Here is a 26,758-nt window from a genome sequence, read left to right on the forward strand (position 1 = left end):
CAGCACACACCATGGCATCCACTGGGTTTTAGAATGAGGCGCTGTGCCAGCACTCACACGGTCAGCCCAGGCATGTTCATTCGAAACTGCAGAGCTTCAGGACTCAGTGTAAGTAACACGCCTAAGGTCAGTGCTAGAGCCAGTGGTTTGTTGTGTGTGGCATCCTCTCCTGACTTCACCGTCCTCTGCTGTCCCGCTGCGGCAGGAGCAGTACCCCAGGCCCAGGGGCCATGGGCAGTCTGTGCCCATGCTGTCTCCTGGCCGGCCAAGGGGTGCTCAGCCCAGCCAGCCTTGCCATTTCCTCCAAACCTCTGACTTGGCTCACAGAAAGGACCTGCTGGGGCTAGGACAGAAAAGTATGGCAGGGGAGCCCCAGTGCTTGACCAGACAGGAGGGGTCCATGGTGGGATGACTGGGCCATGTGGATTTTTTAGTGGTTATTTGCAATAAGGTTCAACATGTGTCTATGTGTATGTGCTTGTGTGGTATATTTGTGTGATGTATGTTTGTGCAATGTGTGTCTGTGTCTGTATGTTTGGTGCACACACGTATGTATGCATATGTTGTATTTGTGTGTGCATGTATGTGGCTTCATATGTGTATATGCATGCACACGGGTACACATGTATATATGCATGTGTTTGTGTATGCATGTTTACACAAGTGCACTGCATGCACAGACACATGTGCACACGTGTATCCATACACGTTTATGTGTGCATGTATATGTATGCGCACAGATGTATGTATGTGTATCCATGTATATGTGAACACACGTGCATGTATGTATTCATGCATGTGGGGACACAAACACATGTATGTGCATGTGTATGTGCACATGCACATGTGGATGCATATATACGTGTGGCTGTGTGCACACATACATATATGTGTATGTATTTGTGTGCATTTGTGCATGTGTGTGTACCTCCTTTAGAACAGGAGATCAGCACTCTGGAACCGGCAGTGTCTCTTACGCTGTCTTCAAAGAGCTTGTCTCCGGCAGTGCCTCTTACGCTGTCTTCAAGGAGAAAGGGACAGCTCGCAGCCACATCTATTGGCATTTCTGGGTCTCCTCAGTCCACCTGCTATTACGGCAGGCTGTGGGCTGTCAGGCCCTCACTGGGCAGAACCCTGCCCGTGAACAGAAGATACAGACCTTTTCTGGCAAGACAGGGCCCTCCCTGACGGACTGCTCACCTGTGTGTGTTAGGAGCTCACAGACGGCCTTTCTAGGCGATGGCAGGGGACTTAACATGGTAGAAACATGTTGCACATGTGACAATGCTGTTTGCCACTATTTGACTGTTACCTACCATATCCTAATAACTTCCATGAAAATCATCACAAAGCTAATTTTAAATTTTTATTAAAAATCACAGTTTAAGAAAATGTTCAACGACAAAATGGAGCTCCTCAGAAATAAATGAAAAACAGGATACACTGCTAATCGGTGGTGAGCTCTCCGGGAGGCTGGGAGGCCTGGAAATCCAGCCATGGCCTCTGCAAGTGAAAATCCAGGTGGACTTATAGTCAGTGGGCGACAACAATGTGAAGTTACCACCTGGCCCACACAAGCAGGGCTGGGCAACGGGACGTGCAGGGGAAGGATGTGCTCGGAAAAAAGCACGTGTGCAATGATTTCACCACTGAACACACTGTGTTCTGTTGTAGAAACATTCAGTCCTGCTGGGGGACAAGGTATTCACGGCCTCAGCAGTCAACGTGATACCGGCCAGGGACATGTGTCTATGTGTGATGCTCTTTTGTTCCCTGCTAAAGAAGGACCAGAAAGTAAAAGGCACATGGAGTGAGCCCAGCCGCAGGGAAAAACCAGAGTATTGCAGCCCAAGGGGCAGTGTGCGTGCAACAGTCTGGCCCAAGCTGGTGCTCTAGAAGAGGCCACAGAGACCTTTCTCAAATCTTCCAAATTCAGCCCTTTTCACATTATAGATCCCTCTTCAATTTTAGATGCCTTTCCCTATTTGCTCTTTTCTGTGACCCCAGGGGAAAGGAGAATTATTCCTAGGGCAGAATTTTCACTGGACAAGACTTTCTCGTACTGGCACAGTAGGGATTCTGCACACAAGACCTGCCCTCCCAAGGGAGACGCCCAGGAGACTGTCCACCATCAGGATACTGCCCGGCTGGCGGCTGCCAGCAGGGAGGCGAGACCCTGCACCCCCTTGCCCAGTCCCGTTCTGGCTGTCTGCCATCCGCAGACTCCTGGGGGGCGGGGTGCAGCTAAGAGGCCAGGAAATCACATGGAAGGAAGGTATAGAGAGCTCTGCACACTGACTGCCTATGCGTGCCCTCATTCCTACGAGCATGTGGCCTGAATCAAAAACACATTCTGGGGGCAAAAGCAGGAAGGCACTGAGAGTCCTGCAGCACAGACTGTCTGAGACTTGATCACCCTGGCACCGAGTCCTGTACACTCAGCCCTCCCTCACCTGAGACTGTAGAATCAACCATATGTGATTCTACAGCTATCTGTGGCTTGACCCACAGAGATCTGGTCATTGATATGTTCAATTTCAGTGACTCTAAGTGTGTTCTGAGAATCTGCTCAACATGTTCAGCACTCAGAGACCCTCTCTTTAACAAAACGATCAGACCACCAGGTAGTAGGATTCCCAAGTGCGTGCATGGCTTCTAAACCGTTCTTAGCACACGTTCTGTGAGGAACTCCTGTCTTCCATGGCTGAGCAAGGGTCCTACGCTCCCCTCTGTGCCTTGCTCCCTGCTCCCCGTCAGGAGCCCTCTCTGCTGCCCGGGCTGCCTCTGCACTTTAAAATGTCTCACGCGTGGGTGAAGATGAGACAGGTCCAAGATCACGAGTATCTGCTGAGGTACGAATTATGGCTAGATATCCCTGACTTTCAAGGGCCACGGCAAAACTGGCATCAATGGGTGATGACTTGTGCAAGAGCGAACATGAAGCCAAGGCTTAGCTAAGACTGGAAGACTAGAAAAGGGTCCTCAGGCCTTGAACACTCAGGCCAAAGTGGCCTCTGAGTCACACTCAGTAAGGCCTGTCTGCGGTGAGGGGTCGGGGCCTTTGGCTTTATTATGAATTAATACCTTCTTAGAATCTCTTCTTTATATGACAGCAGCCAGCATGTCACCCTCCGTTACAGATACAGAGAAAGGGGATTCTGGCCGCACCCTCTGGAGCGGAGGAAGCGCGGGCCACACAGCGGGATGACAGCCCTAAGCGCTCTGCTGTCCTGGGTCGGACGAGGGTGACGGGCGTCCTGCCTTCCTGCGCAGCCTCCACACAGAGCTCTACTTGCCAGTCACCGTGCAAGAGCAGGCTCCGAGGCAGTCTGCAGCACGGTGTCCGGGGAGGAGGCCAAGCCCATTGAGTCAAACGGTTTTCATTCTGCACACCGCTCCAAGTCTTCTGTCTCGTAGCACAGAGAGCAAAAGCAGCGTCCGGGCATTTTTTGTTCTTCCTTAGCAGACTACCTGCTTAGAAACTGCAGCGGTCAAACTTGATTTTTACTCAAAGTACTTTTATTGTCGGGAAAGGTTTTCTGTGGCCAGGCACCAGCCCTGTAGGCTGTCAGAATCATGCTAGAGGCAGCCAGATCCCTCCTCCTCTGCTTCCACCCTCCACTGGGGGTCACATGCTGACTGCACCCTCGGACATTTCAAAATGCCAAGTTGGGTGAGAGCATTGCACACCACCTGGCAATGCCTCTAGGCCTGCCGGGTGTGCAAATGCAGCCCGGACCCAGACGAGGGGAAGGCACCAAAGGGAGTCGGAAACAGACCCGAGGAATAACCTGTCATGAGAATCACATGGCCAAGCAAACAAGCGAACCCAGTGGGCCCTGGGATCCTGCTGTCCGTCCTCCTCCCGGGCCTGGGAGTGCCCTGCGAGGGCTGCCCGGGCGCCCTGTGTGTCGAGGCACAGGCATGCTCCATTCAAGCCAGCTCTCCTGGTCAAAGGCAGCCACAAACAAGGACGAGAGCTGCTAGTTAACCACATCATAGTAGTAATTCCGCAGCCGTGGCTCCACCTGTGCGAATCCGGGCCTGTTCTCCACCCTGGGGAGGGAAGAGGTGAGTTACCGTCTGTCGACAAGCCGGTGAGAGCGTGCTCACCACTGGTGGCCTCTCCTGGGCACAGAGGACAAGAGCCCGCGCCCCTGGTGGCGTGCTTCAGGCACTGCGCTCACGTGGGACCGCACCCAGCCCCAGGGCGAAGGCCATGAGAAATAGAGTGTGTCAGCCGCCCCAGACCGACACAGCCCAAATCTGCAGTTTAACATGCTCTCGGTCATTTCTTTCTGTTTTCCTCTCCCTCCTCCTCTATGCTCCACAGAAAAAATAGATAAATAAGTAACATGCTGTCCAGGTGATGCATGTCCACCCTAAAGTTGGACAAGTTTTGTGCTGGAACTCGGAACCTTTTAGCCCCAGGAGCAGAGGCTGTGTCGTTGGGGTTCTAGGAAAACAGACAGTGTGTAAAAATACTTAACATACGACAGATATATTTAATGTTTGACTCAATCTCGTTAACAGAAGAAATATGAACATAACTTTAACTCCTTCATCCCCACGCTCTAATTGATGGCTCTGGATTATCTGAAAATAGACCATTAATAAGGATTTTTATTAAAACTAAAACCTGGGCTGGGCGTGGTGACTCACTCCTGTAATCCTAGCACTCTGGGAGGCCGAGGAAGGAGGATTGCCTGAGCTCAGGAGTTCGAGACCAGCCTGAGCAAGAGCAAGACTCTGTCTCTACTAAAAATATATAGAAAAAATTAGCCGGGCATGGTGGCGCATGCCTATAGTCCCAGCTACTCAGGAGGCTGAGGCAGGAGGATCGCTTGAGCCCAGGAGTTTGAGGTTGCTGTGAGCTAGGCTGACGCCACGGCACTCTAGCCCAGGTGACAGAATGAGACTGTCTCAAAAACAAAACAAAACAGGCAAACCTGTCATAGCAGAAGCAAAGACTCAGACCTTGTCTGTTATACACCTTAACACAGCAACGCCTTCCTGTCTCTCTTGCCAAGTAAGGTATTTATGTAAGTAAACTATGAGTAAAACGTTTAACAATTTGCAGTCTCTAAACAAATATTTACAGATGTCTGTTTTCTCTAACATGGACATATTGTATGGATCAGCTGAAAGGAAGTATTAAAACACTGAGAATATATTCTCATTTAGAAGTTACTTTTCTTATTTTACAAGATTTTTTGGATATATTGCAAGTGGGCAGAGTTGCCTACTAAGTGAAATAGAATGCGAGGTCACCCTGTAGGAAACTGTCCACATTCAACCATCAACATATTCCATGTCCAAAATGGCCATTCAAACATTTTGACCCACAGCAATTGCAATTTCGTATGGTTCAACCCAGACACAGGAGAACAGCCATAGAACACGCATGAGGACCAAGAATCACTCCTCATTACACGAGCAGAGTGTTTTCTACAGAACCAAAACAGGTAGTTTTGTCAAATGGTATCAAAATACATGGTTTCACCTACAGCTTTCAAGAGCAAGCAAAACCGTGACACACTGCTCTAATCCGTCAGCACAGGCAGCCGTCTGCCCTCACGTCTGGGGACGCAGGCCTCCCAGGGCTCCACGGTGGGGCCATGACCCTGGGAAGGCTGCGGTGGCCGAGCGGGTGGAGCACACGTGCAGGCAAAGCTACATCCGCCCAGAGGGACAGCCGCTGTCCTGCTCCTGAGCGTCGTCGACAGGCAAAGAGAACACACCTCATCCTTTTTGCAAAGCAGGGTTTTCCTCTAACCGTGGGGGCTCAACAGCACAAAGGGCGCCCTGACTCATGCTCCGAGGGTTTGCCCACCCAGCAGCCAAGCAGCCAACAAAGGTGGGGAAACACAGTCCTGAGCCGGCACTCAGGAAGGACACCTGGCCAGCTCTCCTGGGACATCTCTCCTTTAAACCAGTGGCGGAGGCTGCTTCCAGGACACAGCTGTGCTTCAGCAGCAGGAAGGGACACGGCGTCCAGGGCCGAGTGCAGCTTCTGCCCCGCCCCTCCGGCCCAGTCCCCTGCAGGTCTTGGCTGAATGCCTCCTCCTAACGTGGCCCTGCTGGTCCCCTAATGGAAGTATGGCCCTATCCCTGTCCCCAATCACTCTCTGTTCTCTTTCGAAGCTCCCAGTGTGTGATAATAAATACGCACACTTGGTCTTCCTCCTGGGCTCTGGCACAGAGCTCCTAACACCCTGGATTTCTGCGTGACGCAGTTAGAGGGGCATCTCTTGTTCCTCATCATAAGCCCCTTTCGACGACACCTAAGTCTATGCTAATGAGGTGGCTCTTGGCGGCCCCTGGAGAGCTTCAGGACGGGGGCTGGTTGACAGGGCAACCAAACATGTGATTAGAGGGTTGGGACTTTCAGCCTCAGCCCAGAGCTCCAGGGAGGGGCTGGAGACTGAGTTGTCACCAGTGGCCGCTGATTTAGTCAGTTGTGCCCATGGAATGCAGCCTCCATACAAACCCCAAATGATGGGGCTCACAGAGCTTCTGGTTGGTGATCACATCCACGTGCCAGGAAGGCAGGGCACCCCAACACGGGGACAGAAGCCCCTGTGCTCAGGACCCTGTGGACCTTGTCCTGTGGACCTCTTCATCTGCCTATGCATTTGCACCTGTCTAATACCCTGTATGATAAACCTGTCTTCATAAGTAAAGCACTTTCCTGCACTCCGTGAGCTGTTCTAGCAAACTGTCAAACCTGATGTGGGGGCGTGGGAACCCCAGATTTACAGCCAGTTTGTTGGAGTGCAGGTGGCGACCTGGGGCTTGTGGCGGCGTCTGGGGTGGGGGCAGTCTTGTGGGATGGCCCCTCAGCCTGCAGGAGGGTCTGTGCTGCCTGGGAGCTAGTGTCGGACTGAACGGAAGTGAGCTGTGGACACAGTCCGCATGCAGGGAGTTGGAGGATTCGCTGGCATGGAAAAACCACACACTTGGTGCCAGAGCACTGTGAGCGGAAGCAGCCTGGACTGCGGTTTGCTCTAGAGCATTCTAGCACAACACAGCCTCATGGCCTCAGAGGGCTCAGCGTGCCTGGCCCGGCGCACCCTGCCCTCCAGCTGCGGGTGGCCGGGAGCCCCCGCGGGTGGCCGGGAGCCCCTGCGGGCAGGGGAGGGAGGTGTGTCTGCGGCACATTTAGAAGTGTGTGTGTCTGTCCATCTCCTCTCTTTGCCCCTTTCCCTCCCTCCCTCCACCACTCCTTCCAGAGATCCTTCCTCCCTCCCTCTCTCTCCCTCCGTCAGCCCCTTGGAGAAGGTGGCTATTTACAATGGGGGCAAAAAACAAAAACCCGGAGAATATACAGGGACCACTTACGGTGACTTCACTGAATCCACCACATGCTGGAAGCCCTGAGTGCTCCTGTGCCCCAAGCAACTGCTGGCACACTCCCCCAACGTGAGAGGCCCTTCGAAACTCCAAGCATGCACACGTGCGACACCCAGGCCTGTGCCCTCCTGGGTCTGCCTTCCCATGGGACTCACGCCTTCTCAGGCACGCGCGGGGCCACAGTCTCGCTCTTACCTTGCTGTCGACTGCACGCCCGCCCTCCCCCAACTCGAGGGCTTGCAGGGACAGACTCCCGGCAGCCACACTGCTGGGGCCTGGACAGCAGCCGCAGGGAGGCTGGGGGGTGCAGACCACGTGAGCCACCCAGGGCTCTCAGATGATGTGCCACTCGGTGGGAAAAGACTTCGGGGGAGGCTGAACAGGAAGCCAGGGCAGAGCTTACCACCTCACCACGGTGCTGGGAATTCATGTGTGCCTAGGTTTACCAGTCTTTAAACAGGCCTGTGAGCTGCATCTGGATCCTGCCTGGCTCTGGGAGAATCCTGACGGCCTGGGGGCTTTCTCCACGGAGCAGAGGCCTCCCCAGAGGGCTGGGACCATTATGCAGGATATTTGGGACCAAAAGCCCCAACTTCTCTCCATGTGCAAGGGCTTATCCCACTGGTGTCTTCAGTTGCCTGAACCTGACTCAACTCTGGAAAACACAATTACTGATTCCTGTTTTCCTTACTGACCTTCAAGCTGCTTTTGTGACCTGCACAGCGCACCACTTGGAACTGGTGTTTCCCCTTTGCAAAGAAAGAGGGTTGAGGGGTGACGTCTGCCCCCTCAGCTTCCCTTATAGACCCAAGAAGTCCCAAGAGGGCTGAGGGGTGACGTCTGCCCCCTCAGCTTCCCTCATAGACCCAAGAGGGTTGAGGGGTGACGTCTGTGCCCCCTCAGCTTCCCTCATAGACCCAAGAAGTCCCAAGAGGCTTGAGGGGTGACGTCTGCCCCCTCAGCTTCTCTATAGACCCAGAGGGTTGAGGGGTGACGTCTGCACCCCTCAGCTTCCCTCATAGACCCAAGAAGTCCCAAGAGGGTTGAGGGGTGACATCTGCCCCCTCAGCTTCCCTCATAGACCCAAGAGGGTTGAGGGGTGACATCTGCGCCCCTTAGATTCCCTCATAGACCCAAGAAGTCCCAAGAGGGTTGGGGGGTGACGTCTGCCCCCTCAGCTTCCCTCATAGACCCAAGAGGGTTGAGGGGTGACATCTGTGCCCCTCAGCTTCCCTCATAGACCCAAGAAGTCCCAAGAGGGTTGAGGGGTGACGTCTGCCCCCCTCAGCTTCCCTCATAGACCCAAGAAGTCCCAAGAGGGTTGAGGGGTGACGTCTGCCCCCCTCAGCTTCCCTCATAGACCCAAGAGGGTTGAGGGGTGACATCTGCCCCCCTCAGCTTCCCTCATAGACCCAAGAAGTCCCAAGAGGGTTGAGGGGTGACGTCTGCGCCCCTCAGCTTCCCTCATAGACCCAAGAAGTCCCAAGAGGGTTGAGGGGTGATGTCGACCCCCTCAGCTTCCCTCATAGACCCAAGAAGTCCCAAGAGGGTTGAGGGGTGACGTCTGCCCCCTCAGCTTCTCTATAGACCCAGAGGGTTGAGGGGTGACGTCTGCGCCCCTCAGCTTCCCTCATAGACCCAAGAAGTCCCAAGAGGGTTGAGGGGTGATGTCGACCCCCTCAGCTTCCCTCATAGACCCAAGAAGTCCCAAGAGGGTTGAGGGGTGACGTCTGCCCCCTCAGCTTCTCTATAGACCCAGAGGGTTGAGGGGTGATATCTGCGCCCCTCAGCTTCCCTCATAGACCCAAGAAGTCCCAAGAGGGTTGAGGGGTGACATCTGCGCCCCTCAGCTTCCCTCATAGACCCAAGAAGTCCCAAGAGGGTTGAGGGGTGACATCTGCCCCCTCAGCTTCCCTCATAGACCCAAGAAGTCCCTCCAAACCCCTTGTGGCCAGAGCAGAACCGATGACGAGGCAGCACCTTCCTGGGAGCCCAGCAGGAACCCAGTTGCCCGGCCAGTTCCTGGTTCTTGTGAACTCTGTGTTGGTCATACTCTAAGAAATCTTTCTTTTTATTAATAATTCAGCAAACCTCATTAAACTACTTATGTTTAGACAAAGTATCTGAACATCTCGCCCCTCCCCTTTAGAAACCACTACCAGAAAATCTTTAGTCTTCAGAGATACAGCCTTGTTGGAAAAGGAAACCCCCGTTTGATAAAGAGCTGTCGTTTCTAGCTGGGGCCTGGGCCCTCCCCGTCTCTGTTCGGCTGAGGCTTGTCCCTGGAGTGGACCGCAGGCCCGCGGCACTCGGGAGGCCAGCAGGAAAGACGCCTGCAAGCCTCATTGGGCCCATTCTCAACGCTCCAGGTGCGAAAGTGCATTTCCAAAGAGTGTCTCCTGAAGGAAGACGTCTGCTCTACTTTGCTCTAACAATGAACCCAAAAAGAGACCCTTTGCCTCTGCATTCTGCCCCAGTGGATCATTCTGGAAATAACAGCACAAACCCCGCGTGCCATGGAGCAGAGGCCCCCCGGCAGTGGTCCTGTTAGGACACGGAGGCGCTGAGGGCGAGGCTCGTCCCCACCAGGCACACTCCCGACACCCGTCCGCACCAAGCCCCTCTCCTGTCCACTGCCCTCCTCACCTCCTCACTGTGGAGCATCCAGCACAAAGAAGCAACCGACAGAAATAAACATGTCAGCGTTAACATTAAATCAAAACACTTATTTTACCTCTCCTCCTGAAAGTTCATTTTGAATTCAAGTTTTTGCATTTGTTTCAGAATGATTTAAATGGATTTAAATGATTTAAAAGGGAGCCCACCCTGCTCCAGGAAGCGAAGCCTTCCTTCCAAGGGAAGCCGCAGGCAGGACTGAGGGACACTTGCAGCGAATGGTCACGGGCTGCCACGGGCCCCAGGGCTGCCCGTGGGGGAGAGCATCGGAAATGGCTGGGCCTTCCTGCTGATGGTTCTGACAGTTCTAGTTTGGGCATGAGGAGGATTAAGTCAAGGCTACAAGGATTGGACATGCCCCACAAAACCCATGGGTAACATTCCTCTCTTGCTGACACTCCGCCATCTCTGCGGCACTAACACTCAGGGTCAGACAAGATGGCCCGGGGTCTAGGCAGGCACCTCAGCACCGGGAGGCCTGACCGGGCCCTTCCGCTGAGCAAGGGCAGCAGCAGGAGCTGCCGCGGTCTGACCTTTGCCTTTGTGGCTGCCCCGGTCAGTCGCTCTGAGATAAAAAGGAGAGCTGTCGTTGCCATCCCCGATGGTGGCAGGACCATGCTCCAGCGGGGGCAGTCTCAGAATCCCAGGCGGCACTGGCAGCATTTAGTTGGAACGTCCCTCAACCTTCAGATGCTCCAGCAACGCCAGCTGCACCTGCGAGCACACCTGCCCCTGCAAGTGCTACCTCTATGGCCAGGGTGAAGCTCCTCTGTCACAGACCGTGCTGTTTCCGAGCCGTGTGGGCCCTGCACGCTTCAGCACCAGGGGTCTGGAGACAGACACACAGGCCACCGAGCCTGGGCAAAGGACACACCCCTAATCCTCAGGTGTGATGCATTTTCCTGAACATTAACGAGGTACCATGTCAGGTGTACTTTAAAAGTCTGACCAGCACCTGGGATCCACTAGGCAAAATATGTGACAGCAGCCAGGGTAGACTCAGGCCCATGCTGAAACGACTGGGCGGCTTCCAGAGAAGTGCAACCTTAGTCAATCCATCCGTGAGCTGGCCAAAGGGAATTTGGACAGTACAACAGTCCCCTACTGAGCACTTCTACCATCCTCTGTTGCCAAAGACGGCATGCAGCCCCCAACTCCCACGAACACCTTTTCACTTTGCCTGCCCTCCCCTCAGCGCCCACCAATGTTGCCTACGTTGGAATTTGGACACTTGGATTAGGGTACTTATCAAAACTCACTCTTCAGATTCTAAAGCATGCAAGTGCATGGGCCTGGAAGTGTGGTCTCTCAAAGCTGAGCCAGTCCCCCCATCGTTTGTTTGCCAGGGAGCACATTTCTGACTCTTGAAAAGATAGAAGTTATGCTTCTTTTTAATGTCCAGCTATCTCCAGAGCAAGTGGACAGCATGCAGGCAGCGCTGGGTACTCACTCATACGTCCAGCACAGGTTCATCAGCTCGTACATCTCTCTGGGACAGCCCGGGGGGCATCCCATCCGCTCTCCTTTCTCTAGCATAGCAGTGACTTCACTTCCCTTCATCCCCTGAAACACACAGGACGCACACGAGCTTTAAAAGAAAGAGTTAACCAATGACAGAGCAGCCCCCACCCAAGACCCACAGGTGTGCACGCTGTATGATTCCAACAGCAGAAAGCAGAAAGGCAGGGCACCTCATCCGGAGGCAGAGCGGGACAGGCCGCCCGGGGAGGGCTGCACGGCAGAGGCGCCGGTTCTGGTTCTGGTTCCATTCTGCTCCTGCACCTGGGGGCTGGGTTCACAGGTGTGTTTCATCTGCGAAAACTCACTAGCTAACTCCTGGGATTCAGGCCCTTTTTGGCATATATATTTTGATAAAAAGATCTAAAAAATGTAATTAAGCTGCAAATATGATACTGCAAATAGTTATTTCTATTTCAACTCTAACGAATGCTGATTTGGGTGGATATTTTATGCATTGTTTTGTTGTGTGACACACAATGGGGAAAACAACATCCTGTTCAGTGAGCATCAGCTATTTCTTTTTCAGTTTGGAATACACGGGGGCACATTAACTGCCCCGTCAAAAGACAATGGAAGGCCGGGCGTGGTGGCTCACGCCTGTAATCCTAGCACTCTGGGAGGCCGAGGCGGGCGGATTGCTCGAGGTCAGGAGTTCAAAACCAGCCTGAGCAAGACCCCGTCTCTACCAAAATATAGAAAGAAATTAATTGACTAACTAAAAATATATATACAAAAAAAAAATTAGCCGGGCATGGTGGCGCATGCCTGTAGTCCCAGCTACTAGGGAGGCTGAGGCAGTAGGATCGCTGAGCCCAGGAGATTGAGGTTGAGCCAGGCTGACGCCATGGCACTCACTCTAGCCTGGCAAGAAAGTGAGACTCTGTCTCAAAAAAAAAAAAAAAAAAAAAAAAGACAATGGAAGGCTCAGAGAGGGCGCTCCAATTCCGTGATTTCCAGGTCCCTGGAAAGACAGTGTGGAGCTATTCTGCTCTGACAGCCACGTGGTGAGGACACAAAGCAGGAGTGGCTCACTCGGTACGGCTTCTGCCCGTAAGAAAACGCCTCCCACATTAACACTCCAAAGCTCCAGACGTCACTCTTGCTGGAGAACTTGTAGTAGTTGATGCACTCTGGGGCGTACCACTTCACCGGCCACTTCCCGTGGGTCTGGGCCTGGAGGCAAACGATGAGATGTTCCTTTAGGAATAAAATTGTGCACAGCGGGCTCACAGCAGCATTATGCCCAATGGCTAAAAGATGCACGCAACCCGTAGATAAACAAGCAGATAAAAAAAATGCTGTCTACGCAGACAGGGGATACCATTCAGGCTTAGAGAGGAAGGGATCCTGACACATGCTACAGCACAGATGTACCTTGAAGACATTATGCCCAGTGAAATAAGCCAGTCACAGAACCACAAATCCTGTGTGAATCCATCTATATGAGATACTAAGACAGTCAAATTAATGAGACAGAAAGTAGAACTGCGGTTTCCAGGGCTGGGGAGAGGGTGGGATGGGGAATCAGTGTTTAATGGGTATGGACTTTCAGTTTTGCAAGATGAAAATAGTCTGAATTTTGGTTGTACAACAATGTGAATGTGCTTAACACTACTAAACTGTGTACTTAAAAGTGATTATGATGGCAATTTTATGTTATGTGCGTTTTACCACAATCTTAAAAAAATAATAAAATCATGCCCTACAAATGCTGTGTATGTGTGTGTGTTGTCTGAATTTTAAAAGTACTATTAATCTACACTGGCACGGGTATCAAAAAAAAAATAAATAAAAATAAAAGTACTATTAAACCTTAAAATATTATGTACTCGTTTCAAGATTTCAACACATATTTATGACTCAGGTCAAACGGCTTGCCTCTTTAAGCCTTTTCCTGTCCCCTTTGACTGTGGACCTTCGTGGGCGCATGTGAGAGTACAGCATGAATATTACTTCACGGTTATGCTTCAAAAACAGCCTGATCGTGAGCATATTTAACTCTCATATGTCTTTGTCCACCATAGCTTCAAGCCAAGGCTAATTATTTTGCCATAGACTATATGCTGGTGTCATAAAATGATTTAAGCTTTCTAATTTAACAAAGCAAGTGGTAGTAAAAGGATCAAAACTGTGCATAGCAAAACTCTTCCCTTCAGGTTTGGGATTCAGGGGGCATAGGACTGAGTCTTGTCACCTCCTGTTGATGTCACCTCTCAACCTGGGAGAAGTCCCTTGTGGTGCAGAGGGGGCTTTGTGATTTCAGTGAAAACTAACTTCACGGCACTGCAAGGGGGCACCTAAGTGCTCTGACACTTCTCCTCTAAACGACACAAGTTATACTTCTGTTTCTATTATGTTGTGCATTGTTTTCAGATTTTGATTTCAGAAGTTGAAACAATATAATATTTCAAGCTTCTTCTGAATTTTAAACCGACAAAAAGGTAAACCTTTGACAAATACTAAACACACTGAAAAGCAACTCCAGCTCCTCTTCCCCAGAGGCGACCACCTCCGATAGTTTTCCTGTACCCTTCCAGAACCACCTAGATACATGCATGAATAGGAAATATATACTTTTTTTGTAATAAAACTAGGGCCTTCTTTGCACTTTTCTATTCTCTGCTTAAGCTTGTGCTGTGGACACATTTCTAGGTCAGCACATGCAAACAAAGTCACTTTTAAAGGAGTGACATTGTGCACTTCACTGCTATGACTGACGGAACCGGACTTTTGCAGTCTCCAGCCTTTGCTCTCGCAGATCACGCTATGCACCGTGCTGAACGCGTGTTTGCTGCGGGCGGCGCTGCCACACGGATCCACACTGCCACTCACAGCTCTCCAAGGACCGGGACGCATTTGCTTTTGTGGCTCACATTTCTCTTTGCTCTTGTTTCACTGTTTTATTCTTTTCCATTTCACACTGCTTTGTTTTCGTGAAGAAATCCCCCACGTCCCTGTCTTTTCAATAGTGTCTGGTCTCTTCGTGCTGCATATAACGTAGTTTTTATTTACGGAGTGGCCTTTTTTTCTCCTCCGTTTATTTTCAGAGATGTGCTGGTTTACTTTTCAATCGTATTCTGTTTAATATCTGTGGAAGTTTTAAAATTGGCCCCCAAGTTCTTGGACACGCCTCCTCTGAGGGGTGGGGGCCTATTACCCACCTCCTTTGGATCAAGGTGGGCCCTGGCTGCCTGGCCAACAGAGTGAGGCAGCAGTGACCCTGACACGGTTTCTGCGCCCCGGCTTCCCTTCCTGCTTCTGGGGCGGCTTGCTCTCAGGACCCATTTGCCATGCTGTGAGGAAGCCCAGGGGCCACAGGGAGAGGCCACGTGTAGGTGTGCCACCCACGGTCCAGCGGAGGTCCCGGACCATGGCACGCACCCAGTCGGTCCCTGCCCTGTGCGCAGCATTGTGGGATGGAGGCTCACGCCCCTTCCCCCACATCCACTCCCCATCCCTCAAACCCCCACCCCGCCTGGCAAGTCACCGTGTGAGCAGAGATGCACCAGCCCTGCTGTTCCTGGAGCAGCGGGACTTCAGGTAAACAGATGCTTGGTGGTGTTCTAATGCGCTACATTTGGGGTGATTTGTTTCGCAGCAGTAGAGAAAGCATCCATATTTCGTCTCCTTCTCCTCTTTGCATCCTTGTTTCAGACAGCTGCCTTGTATTCTCTCCGCAATGGTGGCCGTGAAGTGCATGCAGCGTCATAGCAGGCTTCCTCTCCCAGCCTGTGGGGGCTCCTGCTCCAGGCTGCACGAACAGACTGCCTTGCCCCGCGTCCCTGCAGTCCCTACGTGGCTCGGCTAGTCCTGATGCCTTTCTCGAGGCACGGTTCTCCCTGAAGGGACTTCCTTCTGAGCAGCTGCTGCATGCAGAGTGGGCCAGGAGTGCAGTGGGGCAGCCCAGTAGCCTTCCCTCTGCTGCACCCGTGGCTGCAGGAGCTCCACTGTCCAGTCGCATGCTGGACCTGCACACTGCCTCTCAGAGGAAGGGTAAGTGGGCAGGCGTTGCCACCTCGGCTGGCATCTCCAACTACTACTGGGCGTGGAACTGGGGCTCCCATCCTGCCACCCACCAGTTAGAAATTCAGGGTTTGTCATTATTTCTGAGCACGCTGAACATTACCACAGACCTGCCAAGTTGTCAATCTGCCCTTGGCACCCTCTTCAACCCATGGCCCCATCCTAGCACACTTTCCAGTTGGCCAACACAGACCCTTCATGTACACTGTGGTTGAGTTCATATGAAGGTGGGGCTTTCTTATCTTTTTTCCCTTCCTTTAGTTGGTATCAGGTCATTTGAGGGGTAAGAGAAAGCAAAGTCACATCAGCAAATGGGGTTGGTCATTGTGACATTATTTTTTAGGAGGTCTGTACCTGCACTCAGGATCGATTTCCATTTTACATTTTGCTGGAAGTCCATTCTTAATTCCCCATAATTTCTGGCCTAACAAACTAAGGGACATATTTCTTTTCTGGTCCCATTCACATAACTATCCTGATCAAAGAAATTGCATTTCTTTGTTGACACTTCAATTACCCTGGATACCAATTAAGCCACTAGAACAATTTCCACATATTTATTAGAAATATGTGGTACCTAATCTTGTAGTTGGAAGAAGATGATGAATTCTTTGATGGTTCTCACCTTCATTTTCTAACCTTTACCTGTGTAGATAGATATCCATTAAAAGGTTATTTCGGAATAGATCCAAACTATATGCTGTAACAGTGTTCTATAAGACGTTATTAGATGTTCTATTGGGAAAGGATTACATGATGAATTAGGTCTGAGAAGTTTGGTGGAGAAAAACGCTGCTGAGATTTACAATTGTTGAACAACGTGAAAGGGCTCAGGGAAGCCCTGTGGGAATCATCTGCCCAATCCCTATTTTCCAAAGTAATTTAACAAATGAATCCCGTTCTTTTTTCAAAATGAACCACCAATTAATACCTTGACTTCCTATCATTACATGAAGCATAATTTGGAGGATACTCTTCTGAGTAAATCTCAAGGTGTAATATATTAGGGTATTTGCATTTTTAAAACAAAAGAATCAAAGCTTAATGAGAACCTTTTTTAAAAAGTTATTTTTAATTAGTGAAATTGCTTCTTAAAACCCTACCATAATAAAATAAAAGAAGACATACATTTGCCTTTCACTTTCCTAGCGGCTGCTCTGAATACTAAGATGTGCCTACCTTGTAGTAGTTTTCATCAGCACGAAGTGCTTTGGAAAGTCCAAAATCACTGATCTTGGCATAATGTTGAGTAACCAGCAATACATTTCTTGCAGCCAGATCTCTGTGCACAAAGTTGCACTCCTCCAAATATTTCATTCCCATAGAAACCTGGTGGACCAGCTCTATAATGTTCTTATCCTTGACGTGCCTGAAAGTCACAACGGTGTCATTAGCTACAGCAGACAGTGGTCCATTTTAGAAGAGCCACGTTCCTCATACAGATAGAAGATGAATCCATGCATTCCACATTCTTAAACAATAGGACTCGCAAGTGGTGACCAATAGCCTTGTTAGTGTACAGATGCTCAAGACAGAACACCGTTCAGTGTTCAATGTGGATTTTCATGTCGTGCTTTGAATCACACAAAAGGCAGCAAAGTGGAGTACTCAGACCTGGCTTGTGGACAGCCAAGCACCAGCTCAAATCCCTGTTCCAATATCATCAGGCAACCTGAGCCTCAATTTCTTACTTGTAAAGTAGGGGTAACAATATCTCCCTTCTGAAGACATCATCTCAGTACAAACATGGCACAGCAAATGGGGAAAGCTAGTGGGTGGCTGTTGTTCTGTCTCATTCCACGTGAGCCCCCATCTCAGCAATGGCTGTAGATGAGCACAATGTCATTACTCCCTTGATGGGTGGAATCAATTAATAACAATTGACATTTCTGTAATTGAAGTCATGAGAACTTAGACGTCAGCCCAACATATAAGACATAGCTGCTATCCCTTGGAAAATGTTTAAATGTTTGTTTAAAAACAGAGTGTCGGCCAGGCGGCTCACGCCTGTAATCCTAGCATTCTGGGAGGCCAAGACGAGAGGATTGCTCGAGGTTAGGAGTTCAAAACCAGCCTAGGCAAGAGTGAGACCCCGTCTCTACTAAAAATAGAAAGAAATTAATTGGCCAACTAAAAAATATATATAGAGAAAAAATTAGCCAGGCATGGTCAGGAGGCTGAGGCAGCAGGATCGCTTGAGCCCAGGAGTTTGAGGTTGCTGTGAGCTAGGCTGATGCCATGGCACTCTAGCCATGGCAACAGAGTGAGACTGTCTCAAAAACAAAACAAAACAAAACAAAACCAAAACAGAGTGTCCTTCCTGGTGAGGGGAGGGAGGGAGATTTCTTATGGAGACATTCTGAGGCTGAGTCTACCACTGCGCCAATACAGAGTGAGTAAAGAAAGAGAAGAAAGATGAAATTGCCAAACTAGAATTCTTCTCTGAGCAACAAGAGCTAAAGGAGCTGGGGCCAAAGATCACGTCTCCCTTCCTCCTCTCTCAAGGTCCCGAGCGGGATCGACGTGGGAGGCAGGAGGGCTTCGGGTCGGCCGGCCCACCCATCAGGAAGGGCGCCCTGTCCCTCGGGGTGTGGCTTCTGGCCACACGGTACCTGTTCTGCTGCAGAAACTTGTTGAGGGGGCCGAGCTCCGCCATCTCCATGACCAGCATCCAGGACTCGGCCTCGCAGATCCCGATCATGCGCACGATGTACGGGTTGTCCAGCTGCTGCATGACGTTGGCTTCTGCCAGCAGCTCGTCCTTGAGAGCAGGGTCGTTGGCCTCGTTCTTCAGTATTTTCACAGCCACCGTTTTCACCACTCTGTGAAAGAAATCACAATGCACAAGAAAGTTCCCCAGAGAGCTCACCTCTAGACGGCCCTCTTCTGCGAGCCTGACCGCTGTGCAGGAGCAGGCTCGAGGAAGGCGTGCGGCAGGGCGAGCCGTGTCTGCAGAGGCCTAGGCAGATGGCCGGCTTCCGACCGCACCCTCCACTTCACGGGCTAGAGCAAGCCCCTTACTTTTGAGCGGTGGGGAACAGTGCTGACAAGTGCCTCGGCCAAGCAGAAGCCCTAACTGTGGAACATGTAAGTAATTTTCAAATAGCCTCACCAACTACCACAGACATGGATTCCTGTGACGTCTTGTGGTTCACCATCTTGGAGTATGTGTCATGAATATGAATATATTAAACATGAATAAATATGAATATGAATATATTAAAATTCTTTTAATATAAGTTGAAAGTGAATTTCTGGGTATAGAATTTAAAAGTGTACATTTAAATGGAATAATAATACATTTTAAAAACATACATTTAAATACATTTAAAAGCTAAACAATTGTGTGGAGAGAAACCTGAAGATGTTGAAGAAGACCTAAGTGGAGCCATGTTTATTGGCTGGAAGACTCATTATTGAAATGACATCATTTTGCCCCAAACTGTCCCAGAGAGCCTCTCCTATCCCGAAACACTCCAGCTAAAATTATGTATCCACAGTCACATCTATTTTAATTTATATATTTAAGATATTTAAAATTAAATATCATATACTTTCACAAACCAAGAAAATTTAGGCCTTAATAGGTGAAAATTTGTATTCACTTTAAAAAATGACTATGATGTACATACATATGTTTCAAAATAAGCACCACGGCCAATTTAGATTGTGTGTGTCCATGTGTGTGCATGTGTGCGTGTGTGTACACACATACACACACACACACAAATGCAAAGGGAAGAAGCAGCCCAGGAAGGAAGAGTTCTTTGGATATACTTTTGGCTGTATTTTTGACCCTTGAATCATATAAATTACCTATGCATGAAAAATATTTTTGACAAAATACCTTAAATTGAAAATAGCATGAAACAACAAAACCTAACCACATTCGTATTAGTATCATACCAATTCAAAGATAGGGTCTATTTCAAAAGACTTTAGAAATGGGTATTCTCACTATACATTCTGTGTGGGATGCCTTCCAAAGACCAAATGAATGCAAATATATTTTAGTAATTTAGTGATTTTAACTACTGTATATATTATGCATTGTCATTTGAAATCATAGGATAAAGCCAATAAATAATTACACTAATGATATTTGGAATCCAGAATTTTCTGGGTAAGAAGAATGAGACACAATTGTAAAATCAAAGAAAATAGGCCGGGCCTGGTGGCTCATGCCTGTAATCCTAGCACTCTGAGAGGCTGAGACGGGCAGATTGCTCAAGGTCAGGAGTTTGAAACCAGCCTGAGCAAGAGCGAGACCCCGTCTCTACTATAAATAGAAATAAATTAATTGGCCAACTAATATATATAGAAAAAATTAGCCAGGCATGGTGGTACATGCCTATAGTCCCAGCTACTTGGGAGGCTGAGGCAGCAGGATTGCTTGAGCCCAGGAGTTTGAGGTTGTTGTGAGCTAGGCTGACGCCACGGCACTCACTCTAGCCTGGGCAACAAAGCAAGACTCTGTCTCAAAAAAAAAAAAAAAAATCAAAGAAAATATGTGAAAGCACTATTGTTATCATTGAATGATTTCTTTTTAAATAATACATATATATGTGCATATAAAAATCTAAAAAACCTATATACTATGGTTAGTTAACAGTGATTATGTTTGGGCGATACAAATATGATATCTTTTCTTCCTAGGTCTCTGCTTGTTTTACTTCCTAATTTTTTTTTGAGACAGAGTCTTGCTCTGTCACCCCAGTTATAGTGTAGTGGGGTTGTCATAGTTCACTGCAACCTCAAACTCCTGGGCTCAAGCAATCCTCCTGCCTCAGCCTCCTGAGTAGCTGAGACTACAGGTGCACACTACCACACCTGGCTAATTTTTTTCTACTTTTAGTAGAGATGGAGTCTTTCTCTTGCTTAGGCTGGACTCGAACTCCTTGGCTCAAGCAATCCTGCCACCTCAGCCTCCCAGAGTGCTGGGATTACAGGTGTGAGCCACCACCCCTAGCTTCTATTTCCTAATTTTCTACAAGGTTTATGAATCACATCTAAACTCACATAAGTTATTACATTCATAGTTAATATACATAATGGATGTTCTCATCATAATTGCACCAGAAATTGACAAAAACTAGAATGTTACCACAACCGGCTCTGCCAGCGGTTACATTCTGTGTTTGGGACTAAGTGAACGTTACAGACGTACTGTCAGTCGTTTGGGCCGTAGGCTTGTGTGGGGTGAGGGTGGCGCAGACTTACTTTTTCATTTGGTAGTAGCCCTTTTTCACGGTCCCGAAGTTACCGGAGCCCAGCTCTTTGTCTTCCAGCGTCAGCAGGTTTCGGTCCAGGTAAACCTCCTTGGGCCTGAGCTCCTCGGGGTCGGCGTAGGGGCTCTCGTACACCTCGGTGTCCATGGGCAGGGCTTCCCTCGGGGGGCCTGCAATGCAGTCAGGAAACACACAGCGGGCTGCAGCCCTGGACCTGTCCTTCCAGGCACGTGATCTTTGCGGAAGCGGGAGCGGCAGCGCCGGCACCGCGGGGGGATGGAGGCTCTGGGAGGAGGCCGCAGCTGTCTGCGCGCTGCTAGCTGCCTGGGGGCGGTGGTGAGAGGCCATTCCACCCCGCAGCCCTGCCCTGCTCATGGGCATGCGACCGTGCCACCTGCCGCGGGACGTCAGCGTGCGGTGCTGCAATGGCAGCGGGGGTGCACGAGTGGGCCACCCACCCTCTTCCGCGGACAGCCGCGATCTCTCACCTCGCTCCGCGGCCCAGGGCGCTGCTTCTGGCTCGTAAGGATTGAAGGAGGCGGCGCTGCCCGGCCGGCTGCCCTGGGAGGTGGAGGCCTGCAGCACACGGACGCCGGGTCAGCCCCGCCCAGTCACCGGCCAGCTGACCTGAGCGACCACTTTTATTTTCAAATAATCACATCTTGGCTTATGCAGGGCCGACAAAGTTAAGAGGTAAGGCAGACAAGGAAAGCAAAGCTCATCTCTTTCTTCGGGCGACTGTCTGGACCGGGCGGCGAGGCGAAGGGCGGCCGGCCCATTTCCTCCCCTAACTCTAGCTCTCCAACTTCGCAAGACAGGGATCTCAGTTAAAGAGGAACTGAATGCCCTCCGAGGCCGCCTGCCTCCCACTCCCGCTGCCTGCGTCCTGTGCCCGCCGTGCCGTCGCCTTCAGCGGGGACGGGCAACGTTTGGGGCGCCACAGGGTGGCACTGGCCAGCGAGCCCACACCCGGCAGGCCGGCTGCCACCACCCCGGCCGCAGCGCTACACCTGCCGGACAGTAGCCACCGATCCCGTGCGAGCCGGACTCCTCTCTGCAGACCTGAAGGAAGGAATTCCTCCTGGCACCTTGGCAGGCCAGGGAGGCGTGTGGGACACAGCGCCGCTGCCTGTGACCCACGGCAGCCTTCCTGATTACCTGCTTGATAACGCCAATTTGCATCATGAAATAACTGGGGTAAAAGCCACTTCTTTTATTCCCTAAGGACCTTCCCCTTTGAAAGCCTTCATCTCAAAGTTTTCCTGGCCCCTTTCCCCCCAAATTAAAACAAGGTTATTGCTACTAAATTTAGTTCACAGTGAAACCACAATTCACACCCTTTTTTATATGTCCATATAGCTTCTCAGTGTCCAAACAGTGGCCACGAAGAATGAGATACTGCCAGATTTTGGAGAAGTTTAAAGAAACAGAGACATTAAGCTTAACATTACAGAGTCACTTATCTTACAACACACACTAAGTCCTTGTCTACTTTCTTGATAATACAAGCCCAGAAACCAAAAGTAGGATAATGAAGTCACAACATGCCACTCCCACCACTGGCCATCTGTCCCCAGGCACTGGACGCCCTCCTTTCATGCTGTCTGTGGCTGCCAGAGGCAGGGCCTGCCCCAAGGGGCCCAGCCCTCTGCATGAGACTAAAGAATGTCTGCTCTTATTTGTCAGTGGAATATCACTGGATACATTTTCTCACAGACCATCTCAGCATTCTTACAGAACTATTTAACAGAAGTAGCTATCATGCAGCAAGGATGAAAACAGAATATAAGGTCTAGGGGACACTGGCATTCATTGGCTGCATTGGTAGCCGTGCCACACCTGTGGTTGGTGCTCAGCCAAAATATGTTGCATAAATGAATGAATGAATGAATAAAAATCACTTCCTAAACCTGGAGATGTGAAGTATAAACTAATGTGATTTAAAAATTAGCTATCTCTCAAGTCCTCATACCAATGGAGAGAAATAAGTATGCATAATGCCAAATGACAATCCTTCTCTTTTAAACATTTCATATGATTCCAGGGCTATGATTTCACTCCTGTTCCCCAGAGCAGCAGGACTTTAAAAAGGTTTATTTATTTAAAGGACTTTAAACGTAATGCAATTGTGTAATTATCTGATGTATGATTCCTGTGTGGAAGAATTTGATCATAAGTGGTTACTTATGATCAAGATGAAATGATCAAGTTATGATCATTTAAAGATAGAAGTGGGGTTGGAAAAATGTGCTGAAAAAGATACTAGTATATCAGGAGAAATAAGAATTAGTAGTGATGGACACAGAGATTCTAATCCCGTGGACTTGAATAACTTATTGGCAGTGTGTTGTTTACCCCTCATCTATCTTAGTTTATGGACAAGGAAACAGACCGATGAGCTCCCTTGGAAGTTTGGGCTCCATATTTTCAGCCAAGGCGGCTTAGAGCTTTATTTCCACACAGCCCAACACAGACCACCTTGTGATTATGTTTTCTTTTCTTTTTTTTCTTTTTTGAGACAGAGTCTTGCTTTGTTGCCCAGGCTAGAGTGAGTGCCATGGCGTCAGCCTAGCTCACAGCAACCTCACATTCCTGGGCTCAAGCAATCCTCCTTCCTCAGCCTCCCGAGTAGCTGGGACTACAGGCATGCGCCACCATGCATGCCCGGCTAATTTTTTCTATATATATTAGTTGGCCAATTAATTTATTTCTATTTTTAGTAGAGATGGGGTCTCGCTCTTGCTCAGGCTGGTCTCAAACTCCTGACCTTGAGCGATCCGCCCACCTAGGCCTCCCAGAGTGCTAGGATTACAGGCCTGAGCCACCGGCCCGGCTGGCACCTTGTGATTATGAAAGGACCTGGCATGAGCCTCAAGACCCCGCACCAGCTCTCTCCTAGCCAGGCCCCTGCCCCCACTCCTTTTTGTAACCGATGGGATTATAACAAAGTATGGCAGCATGCTTGGAAGAATGTTCTGTGGAAGAAATGGGAGGCTTTCTATTAAGTCATTTGTAGGGGAATAGGCATAAAAAGCAGTGGTTACTTATGATCAAGATGAAATGCAAATTTCATCTTCCCCAAAGCACTCCACGAATATGCCGTGTATTAGAAAAACAAAAACAACTAAAATAACCTCTGGAAGCAAATTCCCAGCTCAACAAAAGAATTTGAGGACTTTGTAAAGAATGACCAAAAAGGCATAATGACAAATTGTTAAGTTTAATTATTACTAAAAATTTAATGAAATTTTAATTTTAATGAAAAATATATTGCTGGTCCACATTATTATTATTTGTCATTATTCTTTCTGTTTGCATTTGTGATCTATTCTGTTCCAATCAATAGCGTCATCTTTTCCGTATAATCAACAAGGTATAAATGAAATGTTGACAGTTCCTTTTTTCCATTTTTGCCAATACTCAGCACAGAGATCAAACCTGCAGGACACCACTAGATGGCACTTCATACCTTAGTTTTCTACCTTCCAAAAGAGCAACTGGTGACTTTTCAAGGTTTATAAATTCAGGTAATAACAGATCACTCCACAGTAATAATATGTTCACTTATAAGTTATGATCCCTGACTTCTTATTCAAGAATGCAAATATAACATGTATTTGAGAAATCTTTGAATGCCTATGTTTAAAAACTGGAGATTCAGAAGTGAGCAAAAGAGAAAAAAATTATTGCTGCATGACTGATCGGCTAATTCCGAGTTTCCTGATTCCACAGTATTGCCATGTGTCCTAATGTCCATTTTTTTATCTTAATTTTTACCCTCATATTATCAAAACATTTTCAAATTAGGCAACAGCAGTAATGCAGGTGACAACATGCTCATCATGACTGCAGTAACAGTCAGTGGCTTTAGAAATACTGGCTGCAATGAAGCCAGTGTGGCCCCTGTCTCTGGTGGGAAGACCAGGGTCCCCTGGGGAACAAGACCCACAGACAAGGGCAGACCCTTGCCCCAGACAGGGATAGTATTATTTGCTTTAAGATCCATGAAAATAACACTTGACCTTTCTAATTAGTCTTCTCTCACCTTACAGCAAAGATCTAAAATCTGGTGCTAATTATATGGAAACATATTTCTAAGGGTCTGATCTGCTGCTCAGCCATCACCAAGGAAAAGGGTGAGAACTTCTTTTCCTTCTTTTCCCTCTCCCTGCTGACCCCTAGTGAATTGTATATTTAAACGTAAGTTTTAACCCTCTTAGTAGGGCAGGCAGATATGTCAGCTCCTTAGGATATATCGGCCTACGGCACTTTTCGTCCTAGATGCAAAAGCCGATATTTAGGCCCGCTGCACTAAGAGGGTTAAAATACTCTTATCAATTAAGAGTATTATCAATGTGCATGTTGGAATAAAACATGAAAAATGGGTTTTAATTTGAAATGCTGGGACACATTTCGGTTTAATCCTCTTAGAGAATGTGTATCTGAAGTGTGAAGCTGAAAGGCTGTCTGTAAGTTTTCAGGGATGCTATTGTTCAAACTCTGCCTATTTTCCTTAAGAGAAGGACAGGGTTACATACTTAGAGCAGCAAAGAAAAAAATTCCACAACTAATAATGAGAGTGTTTCAATCATTTAAGGATGATCAGTACTTGTATTTAGTTAAATTCATTTATATTTCACAAGCATACACATGTTACTAAATTCTAAAGAAAAGTTTAAAATGCATCTGCCTTTTTAGTTTTTATTATGAAAATTTCATAATAAATTGCTCCCATAGTGGCAATTTTACTGTAACCAATTTTATTTATTTCCCACTAATGTACATTTAAATTATTACTAGACTTTGTCAATTATACAGTAGTGAACTAAACACCTTCATATACACATGACTGCATATAAATGCAAGAATATCTATATGATGAATACTTAGAAATAAAGAGTTGCAGAGTTGAGTATATACTTTAAATTTGATAGATGTTGCAAAATTGCCTTTTTTACAGATTGTATCACTTCACAATTCTCCACTGAAGTGTGAGAGTGCCCATCACCCACATCCTTGCTGCACAGTGTGTTACCAAGCTTTTTCATTTGAGTCTACTTCATGGGTGGACATGGTCAGGCATCTTAGTTTTAGCTTGCATTTTTCTTATCATGAAGTTGAACAACATTTCATGTGTTTACAAATTATTTATATTTCCTTTACTATAATCTACCTACTGATATTCTCTGCCCATTATCCTGTGAGATAGTTGATATTTTTCTTATTGATTTATGGAATCTCTCTTTATATTAAAGCCATTAACCTTACACATGTGTCATAATTACTAATACTTGTTCCCAGTTTCTTATTTCTCTTTTGATGATGTTATGGGTTCTTATCCAATCATATATTTCTTTATTTTTATATGGTCATATTTACCATATCTTCAATTTTTTAAAGACATGTTTTCTTGTAGTCTAAAGATGTACTAAAATGTATTTTCTAGGTTTTTCTTTAGTCACTGTGAGTGATCTCTGGAGAGTTTTGCCTGGGTAAAAATTAAAGACAGACATAGTAATCCATTCACGTGTAGAACACAACGTTTTCTCCCTCTCACTCAGTTAAACTCACTTCTCTGTTCTATGATCAACAAGATTAAAAACCTCAAGTATGACTGTCAGCTTGGAAAATCATTATCAAATATAATCTCAGGGCTTTTATGCTTTGTACTTCTGTCATTTCTAATAAGTATTTTAGGCAATCTACTTTATGAGTGGATTCCCAGTTACAGGCTAAAATGGTTGGGAGAGCATCAATAGACATAAAAACAAAAAGAATTAGTAATAAAAGAATCAACTTTACCCCAACAATGATAAAAATAGAAAGGAAAAAAGAGAAATCCATATGTTATATATACATTTTCTGTGTGTGCAGGAATAAGTGAAACAAAAGTCATAAAAAGATGACTTTTTATTTTCCTTGAAAAGTCAATCACTGAGCAAAACATGGGAATCAAT

The 26,758-nt window shown here is 48.2% G+C and overlaps 1 protein-coding gene across 5 annotated transcripts in view; it reads right to left on the bottom strand.

Moving 5' to 3' along the window:
- Nucleotides 1–1,353: 1,353 nt before the first annotated feature.
- Nucleotides 1,354–26,758, bottom strand: part of SYK (spleen associated tyrosine kinase) — a 94,307-nt gene continuing 68,902 nt past the window's right edge. For 4 of the 5 annotated variants that reach the window (XM_076008460.1, XM_076008457.1, XM_076008459.1 and 1 more), the window contains 7 exons: nucleotides 21,290–21,377; nucleotides 20,794–20,971; nucleotides 18,186–18,395; nucleotides 16,753–16,942; nucleotides 12,583–12,723; nucleotides 11,480–11,592; nucleotides 1,354–4,056 (listed from right to left, as the gene is read on the bottom strand). In XM_076008460.1, the coding sequence (XP_075864575.1) occupies nucleotides 3,984–4,056; nucleotides 11,480–11,592; nucleotides 12,583–12,723; nucleotides 16,753–16,942; nucleotides 18,186–18,395; nucleotides 20,794–20,971; nucleotides 21,290–21,377 (993 nt within the window). In that variant the 3' untranslated portion in view covers nucleotides 1,354–3,983. The remainder of the gene's footprint in view (nucleotides 4,057–11,479; nucleotides 11,593–12,582; nucleotides 12,724–16,752; nucleotides 16,943–18,185; nucleotides 18,396–20,793; nucleotides 20,972–21,289; nucleotides 21,378–26,758) is intronic. The other variant, XM_076008461.1, reaches the window with a different exon arrangement.

This window comes from Microcebus murinus, chromosome 12 (genome assembly GCF_040939455.1).
Source record: "Microcebus murinus isolate Inina chromosome 12, M.murinus_Inina_mat1.0, whole genome shotgun sequence".
Lineage (NCBI taxonomy): Eukaryota > Metazoa > Chordata > Mammalia > Primates > Cheirogaleidae > Microcebus > Microcebus murinus.